The sequence below is a fragment of the Hypomesus transpacificus genome, chromosome 21 (assembly GCF_021917145.1).
Source record: "Hypomesus transpacificus isolate Combined female chromosome 21, fHypTra1, whole genome shotgun sequence".
NCBI classification, from domain to species: Eukaryota; Metazoa; Chordata; class Actinopteri; order Osmeriformes; family Osmeridae; genus Hypomesus; species Hypomesus transpacificus.
The window spans coordinates 9,091,022-9,098,894 of NC_061080.1; the positions used below are offsets into that span (position 1 = coordinate 9,091,022).

Sequence of the window (7,873 nt, forward strand, 5' to 3'; positions counted from 1 at the left end):
GTTGAACTCTGTTGAGCAGATCACTGCATGACCCTCCAGACCTGTAAAGTGAAAAAAGGATTCATGTCAGTTGTGAAAAATGAAGCTTTTTACATCTACACTTGACATAAACTACAGTTTTGACTGTGAAATGCAGTAGCATTACTTGAACTTGAATCCAAATGTGGTGACCTGATGGAGACCCGGCCATGCAAAGTCACTCAAAACATTTGGTTCGATTCCAGGCTCTGGCAGGAGTATATAGCTCTAAACTGGTCAATATATACAAATCTGACAAAAGACCAGCTTGACCTTTGCCTGTAAACAGTGATTCTGACTGTCAGAGACCGTTGAATAGGCTGACCGAGTGAAACTAGCCTGGCTAACGTAGGTCGCTTTCTCAGACAAATGACGAATGAAATAGGCTTGTTTTGAAATATCCTATATACTGGCTATCTTCAGCAGGCTCTTGTCTACGAAAAGCAGCCCTCCCTGACGTTTTAGGAGTAAAATTGAGTGAAAGACAATATTGTTTACACACTGCCAGTGAGCGAGCCGAGTCTGTCTCTGAGGCCAAGTTAAAACAATGTACCCCCGGGACGCAGTCTCACTTTCAACAAATCACAAAAATAATCGGAGCATCTGGCTAAAAGCACAATTCCCACATCTCCTGAAGGCTGCCCTCCTCGACATTTTTGGTGTCGACCGAACTGTAAAATGGTGAACTTATGAACATGACGCAACCAAAACATGGCTAAGCCTATATGGTCTCCCTGGCGCATAGGCTTATTACAAAGACTCTCACGAGCCAAATCAAAATTCTGAGCCGACAGGTCTGTGGGGAATCGCTTGTTCTCCTAAAACCTGCCCTCCTCTACCTTTTTGATGAATTCGCCGAGATGCTACATGATTCACTAATTACACAGAGGGAAAAGCTAGCTACTTTTCGAGTTCGGTTTTCCGTCACTTCAAACTCACGATCTAAAGGTCTCAAAGTGCTCAAACCTTATATTTGATTTATTAACACAAAGATATTGAGGCTATCATGGCGGACCTTATGGGTTATTGAGGCTTTTTTGTTCCCCATGAGAAATAAGGAATGTATACCAATTTTCAGGCATTTTGGAGTAATGGGGCGCTGGGGAAATCACGTAGACTTTGGGCTTATTTTATAGCGCCACCTATGGCGTACATGGGCCACTAGCCGTCTGGGAGTAATGAGTGACCTGTTGAATCATTGGGCCAAATTGGAAAAAAAATCAGGTCCAGGGGCCTCATGTATAAAGGATTGCGCAGCTTTCATACCAGAAGATGGCGTACGGCCAAAACTCGAAAAGTACCTACGCACAAAAATATTCACATGTATAAAACCGGTCGTACGCCAGGTCCTGCGCACATTTCCTTTATAAATCACAATCAACGTGAGATTGACCGCACGTGAACGAGCCACTGACCCCGCCTTGCCTCCTCCCATAAATTAATATGCAGATGGACTATAAATGCGCTCCTGAGGTTATTTCGTTGTCTGAATTACCGTATTTATTCGAACAAACGCCGCCCTCGAAGAAACGCCGCACCAAAAATGAACGTTAAACGCTGCAGCGTTTATTTGAAGAAATACGGTGACTGTGAGATTGCGGTTCTGACAACAGAGGTAGAGGCGAGAAAATGTGTCCCGTTTAGCGGCCTGTCATCAGGTATTAGTGACAAAAGACAGCACTTTGAGATTTAGCTAAATGTAAAGTGCATTACAAATAAAACTAGAGATGGGACAATTTCTGGGGAAATTGTAGGGTGTGCTTGCTTACTTGTGTTGGTTGCAGGGGTCCGTATTTAAATTACATTTCTGTATATTTTATATAAAAATGCATAGCCTACTTATTATTTATAAAGATTACATAGATTTAAAAGCATATTTTTTTCTGCTCATTTACAACTCAAAATACTAAGAGTAAAGAGTAGAATGAAATAGTTGTCTTCTCATTTCCCCTGCAAGAGGGAATGGTGATCAGCAACCTCATAGTTGAATCAAAACGATTGATTTGGCAGACCGGTGTAAAAATTGACCTAATCTCTATGACTTAAATGTCTGGTCTACAATCTACCCAGACTCTCCCACGTTACCCCGCTCCTCATCTCCCTCCACTGGCTACCCATAACGGCCCGCATCAGATTCAAGACCCTGGTACTTAAATAATGAAGATAGTGTGGCTCATTGGCTAGTCAATTCCCATGATGCAAGGCGGTAAATAGTGTTAACATTTGCTGATAAGTTTGCCGTTTGTTCAAAATACAAATGTAACTTCATGAATTTCGTTTTTTAAATGTGTCTGCTTAGAATGTAGTGTTTTGTTGCGTATTTGTCATTGTTGTGCTGGTTTACCATTGTAAAAAATGTGAGTTAAATTGTGAGTTAAATGACTGTTACATTTGATAAGAACAGCTGGATTCTTGTCAACTGTGGTGCTTATACAGTGAATAACATCAATCAGGTAAGACTCTGTAGTGAAATGTTGCAAGGGCTCATTCTCGCCAAATGTTTAAGATCTGAGGTTTTGAGGGGCCCCTAAACACTTTAATACATTAGTGAGTAGTAGTAAAATTACATTTAAAAGTTTAGTTCTTGAAGTACCTACATTTAATGAAAGTGCACTTTAAAGTATTGCAAAATATACTTTGAGGGTCTTTATGAAGTATACTTCATGAACTGAAAGTGCACTACACAGGTTACTTTAGTATTCCAAGGTATACTTGAAGTACTTTAGGAAGTATACTTGATGAACTGAAAGTGCACTACACAGGTTACTTTAGAGTATTCCAAAGTATACTTTGAAGTACTTGAGGAAGTATACTCGATGAACTGAAAGTGCACTAAACAGGCTACTTTGTAGTATTTAAAAGTAAACCTTGAAATACACTATAAGTGTACTTTAAAGTGTGCTAAATGACCTAAAAAGTGGGCCAATTCAGTTTACTTAGTACAAAAAAAGTATATAAATAAGTACACTGCTAGTATACTTTAAGAAACATGATAATAGTATCCTTTTTATACAAAGTATACTTTCAAAATAAACTTGAAGTATACTTATTTTTTGTAAGGGATGTCCCGACCAGAGTGCGAATTATACAATGACAATTGGGGAGGTCAACTTCTTCTCCAGGGCGTGCATCGCCCCCCCCCCCCCCCCCCCCCGACCTGTTGTTTTGACCTCTTTTGGGGGTGTCCAAGTCTTAATTAGGGGGGTCAGACCCCCCCCAAACTTCACACCCTGGTCCCGACCACTTTTCAAAAACGAAAATTACATTTACTCCTGCACACACACCTGATATCACAACCATAGACATATATTGCTGTATATGATTGAATGATTATAAAAGCCACTTGACTTGGAAGCCAGAGAGAGAAGTGAGACATATGGACTAGCAGCCACAGGTAACCAGCTGAGAGGCTGACAGAAGGAGGAGAGCTGGGATTACTTCTTTACTTCACAAATGGAACAGGAGGCTGAAAGGAAACCTCTACCAAGGCCAAACAGTGTTCTGAGACAAAGGATTGGTCCTCAGCAAATTGTAAAGTGAAATATATATAAATAAAACTTGTATTTGCTTTGGTTGTTTATTAATTTAGTAACTGAATACAGTATGTTAGCATATCAAAAAAGTGCAATTATATATTTGATGTTGAAGTTGTTCTTAATCTTAATGACATTACAAGCCTACCATAACAATATTATTATGTACCATTTAAAGTTTATTAATGACCACCTTTGGACACCAATCAAGTCAAGTCCTGGAAAAGGTTCCGTGTACCTCCTTGACATAAATTTAGCTAAAATAATAACTTCTCCAAACTTAGTGGTTACATCCAAGTAAGACATTATGTGACCTTGGCCTTTGACTCCACTGCCATCACAAACTTCCTAAAGTCGTCAGCAAGCAGTTGAGGCTCCTCGAAGGCAGAAAAGTGACCCCCTCGGGGCATGAAAGAGTAGGACAAAATGTTCTGATACTTGCGACGAGCCCAAGGAGGGGGGCAGTGGAACAGCTCTCCAGGGAAGGATGCTAGTCCGGTGGGCACATACACCCCTGTCCTTTTATCACAAAAGGCAACAAAAGGTCCATGTCAGTCAAACGTTGTTTAAGCCCATCATGTCGCAGCATTTTGGCAGTGTCATTGAGCAAATATTGCAGCTTCGCTAGGTTGGTGGATATTGATAGGATATGGAATTGCTACATTAGTGCGTTACTGTAGCTACAGCGTGCTAGGTTTGCCAGAGACAATCGGAACAAGTAAGGACATCAGTATCAACCTTACCTCGCATCAACTCTCTTTAGAATATTTTCCTTTAAATTCTCACGATAGAAACGCATCGAAGGAATTATGGAGCCAGTTGTCCAATAAATCATGACATTGGTAAGGAGATCATCAAGTTGGTACTTCCTAAAACCAAATGCTGCCCTTATTATAGCTCAAGCAATATATAATTCTCATTTATGTGTTCAGTGATAAAGCACAAAAGTGTTTATTATTGTATTTTATTTAGATTCTGTCAGTTTGATCAGAGAAAATGTGCTTGTTACTGTACCTCTCCAGTCCTCCGTCCTCAAGATTGCTATTTTCAGAATCAGTCCAGGTAGAGAACTTCTCTAAGATATAGGCCACTAAACCCACAGGAGAGTCATTAAGTCCACACCCTGGAGAGAGAACCGAGGGAGGAGAAAGCTGTGATCGCTAATGCTAATGTCCAGACTGCTGATTCTTAGCTTTAAGGCACTTGCAATAGGATCGGCCCAGTTGAGACAAAAACGGGGTCCTTTTTTAAACATTACTGATTCCTGCAACATTATAATTCAACATGACTCACAGTTTCATAAGGGTGATGTTCAATTGGGTGGACAAAATGAGACATGGAGGCCTTGTGCTTGTGGCTGACCTGCTGTGTCTGGCTTGGTGGCCTGGATGTGTAGGTAGCCTGTCTCCCTCAGTAGAGCGTGTAAATTCTTCTCCACAGGGTAGAGGCGTTTGACATCTTCCTTTGAAAATCCAACGAGGGAGGGGAGGTAAGATCCCAGCAGCAAGGACAGGAACATGGCCAGTCCCCCGAAAGGCACGTTGAACATGTTGAGGTGAAGACCTTTCACAGACCTTGCAGCAATGCAATATAATGAAGAATTCATGCATTAACACTGTCAGAATGCACTAGGACTTTTGGACTATTATAACAATTATGAGCTTGTCTCAGACCAAGATCGTGGGATATCACAGGGGGTGACACATGCTTCCCATTACTGAATAACAAGTTTGCATTCTCCTATGAACTTTAGCGTGGGTCTACACAAACTATTCAGTCATCAAAGGTTTCATACTGCCAGTGCAGTGTCTCTTTTACTGAAAGACTGAGAAGCTTGAGTCTCAGTCTTTCTCAGTCTCTTGGTGTGGTCAAGAGGTCACGCAGCAGGTCTCGGACAATACACATATAGATAGGAGAATGTGCACTTTAACCCTTGGACAGAGCCACATGCAGAAAATAGTATAAACGATGAGTGATTGCTGCACCACCTGTGTGTTGTTCTTCCTATGCCTTAAGTTGTGGAATGTCTACCGTTTAAGGATATGTTTTGGTGGTTACTATATTTGTACGGTCCAGCTCATATATAATGTCTACCTGAGAGACATGTTTGTCAGTCATGCCAACCACTTTGCCTGTCGTGGTGACCTGATCCGAGCAGCTCGATTAATAAACAAAGTCAACTCTTTTTCATTGTGGTGCGTTCCTTGGCCCATTCTCTGACAGAATATCATCGTAACAGTCATCAAAGGTTTCATACTGCCAGTGCAGTGTCTCTTTTACTGAAAGACAAGGCTGTGAAAAACTACCATGGGTTTTATTTACTCTGGTTTCATCTGGGCCATGTTGTTGGCGATGATGGAGCCCCAGTCCCCTCCTTGTAGGTAGAACTGGTTGTGACCTAGACGTTCCATCAACTTAAAGAACACTCGAGCTGCTGCTGAAGTATCAGACCCTACAGGAACAAACATTAGATTCACCTTGCAGCACAGAAGCCAGTTTGAGATGCAACGGAACGGGCGTACAAAATCATCCTTTTATACTACAGTTTAGTCTCACAAGTAAACTTCAAGGTTTCCTTGCACAAATGTTAGGCTGCATTCGTACCTTGCTGTTGTGGGGCGTCTGAGTAGCCAAAGCCTGGGATAGAGGGGCAGATTACCTCAAAGGCCAGCCCATCCTCACGCTGAAGAAGGAAGGGTAGCATCTTGTAGAACTCAAAAAAGGACCCGGGCCAACCATGGACAAGCATCACAGGCTGAACTGCCTGTCTGTCAGGCACATGAGGAGAACTCATGCGAAGGAAGTGCACATTCAGACCTAGATCCCCAAATGAACAAGATGGAGCAACCAATCCATACTTTTCTACCTTTCCTATCCAGCCTGATTGAGCTGCTCAGTGGTACATAAGATGAATATCTATTTTAGATATTTTATCATAGTTTCATTTTGCACTGTTGTGACGTTTACTTGATTCAAAACATTGAATGTTTTTGTTATATGTTGTCTTTTAACATGTACAGAGGTAATCTAAGAACGATATTTGCACTTTTGCGGTGTAAAAATAAGTAACCTTCAATTCGGGTTTTGAAAGGTGGGTATTTGTTGAGGACGTCGACCTGTCCATTCCAATCAAACTGATTGCGCCAATACGAGGCAATTCGTTGGAGGTATGCTGAGTTGAAGCCGTAGTTGAATTGGGAATCCACCAAAGCATCGGTGTATCTGGCTCTGTCAAGACGATGGTGAAGATCCTGAAGACAAACAGGGGAATGTTCACCTTTCTTGGACACATAATCATTTATTATTCCCTCTATGTATTTTTACGTCTGACTTGGCACTATTTTAAAGAATGAATCCACATGTCAGTTTACTGGGACCTCTACACGTCTTATTGGCTCTTTCTCTCATTCACGTTGCCTTTATTTCCTCATCGGAGGTTTCCACCGTAAATTTATAGATTTTGGTGTCATTAGACCTCTGTTGTCTTTCTGACCCCCACCAGCCATCCCCAATTGGAATGGTGGTGACTGTTCTGGCACCAACCAGCCGGGGCAAAAGAGGACCCCTGGACCTGAGAGCAGCTAGAGGTATGTTGAGTCTACAGTTGTAGAGTCTGTGACAAATGGAAACTGCTCAGAATCACCTACCATTGTATTTTACACTGCATTTGTTTAATTTGATATACAACTCTTTCAACAACTTTTCTATATTACCATTCAAAGATGTGAGGTACTGGTGTCTACAGACATACAGCGTATGCACAGTGTTATAGGTTTGTATTTCATTTCACTTCTGTGAACTTGCTGTTGGTCTGCCCAGCTTAACAGTCTATAAAGCCTAATTAGAATTCCTAAATCGAACCACCACATTCTTCATATGCTTAACTCACTATAATCTCTTTATAACAGTCATTCGCAAAAAAAAAATGACACAGACACGACATTTGAAAATACAACACACACATCTCACCTTGAAAACACGGCTGCATGCATTTCTGATCAGTGACAAGGTTTCAATGAGACCTCTACCTTACATCCAGACAGTCTGCAGTCACTAAGTAGGTACTAGGAAAGAGCTTAATCTAAAACTAGCCATGTGAGACCATTTCAATTAAAGCTGTTAAATCTATTCACAGTTAGTACGTATGAGTAGATGAAGAACATTGGGTTAGTGTTAGCATTACTTGCTTAACATATTTACATTTACATTTATGCATTTAGCAGACACTTTTATCCAAAGCGACTTCCAAGAGAGAGCTTTACAAAAGAGCATATGTCACTGATCATAACAACGAGGTAGTCCCAAACATTGCAAGCAGCCAA

General features: G+C 41.2%; 1 protein-coding gene across 1 annotated transcript; it reads right to left on the reverse strand.

The window, feature by feature from the left end:
• Positions 1 to 3,856: 3,856 nt before the first annotated feature.
• On the reverse strand, positions 3,857 to 7,543 carry LOC124483740 (epoxide hydrolase 1-like). The gene is made up of 9 exons (XM_047044282.1): positions 7,521 to 7,543; positions 6,969 to 7,164; positions 6,622 to 6,802; positions 6,156 to 6,368; positions 5,874 to 6,003; positions 4,914 to 5,125; positions 4,566 to 4,674; positions 4,295 to 4,420; positions 3,857 to 4,070 (listed from the first exon to the last, which is right to left on the reverse strand). Exons 1-9 carry the CDS (start codon positions 7,541 to 7,543, stop codon positions 3,857 to 3,859), a joined length of 1,404 nt encoding a protein of 467 aa, XP_046900238.1.
• Positions 7,544 to 7,873: the final 330 nt, after the last annotated feature.

Coding starts and splice junctions, on each gene's coding strand:
- LOC124483740 (XM_047044282.1), bottom strand. CDS start 7,543: ATGCATGCAGCCGTGTTTTCAAG. Junction 7,165..7,520: donor CATGCAGCCGTGTTTTCAAG/GTGAGATGTGTG, acceptor CATTTGTCACAG/ACTCTACAACTGTAGACTCA. Junction 4,421..4,565: donor GAGGACGGAGGACTGGAGAG/GTACAGTAACAA, acceptor ATTTGGTTTTAG/GAAGTACCAACTTGATGATC.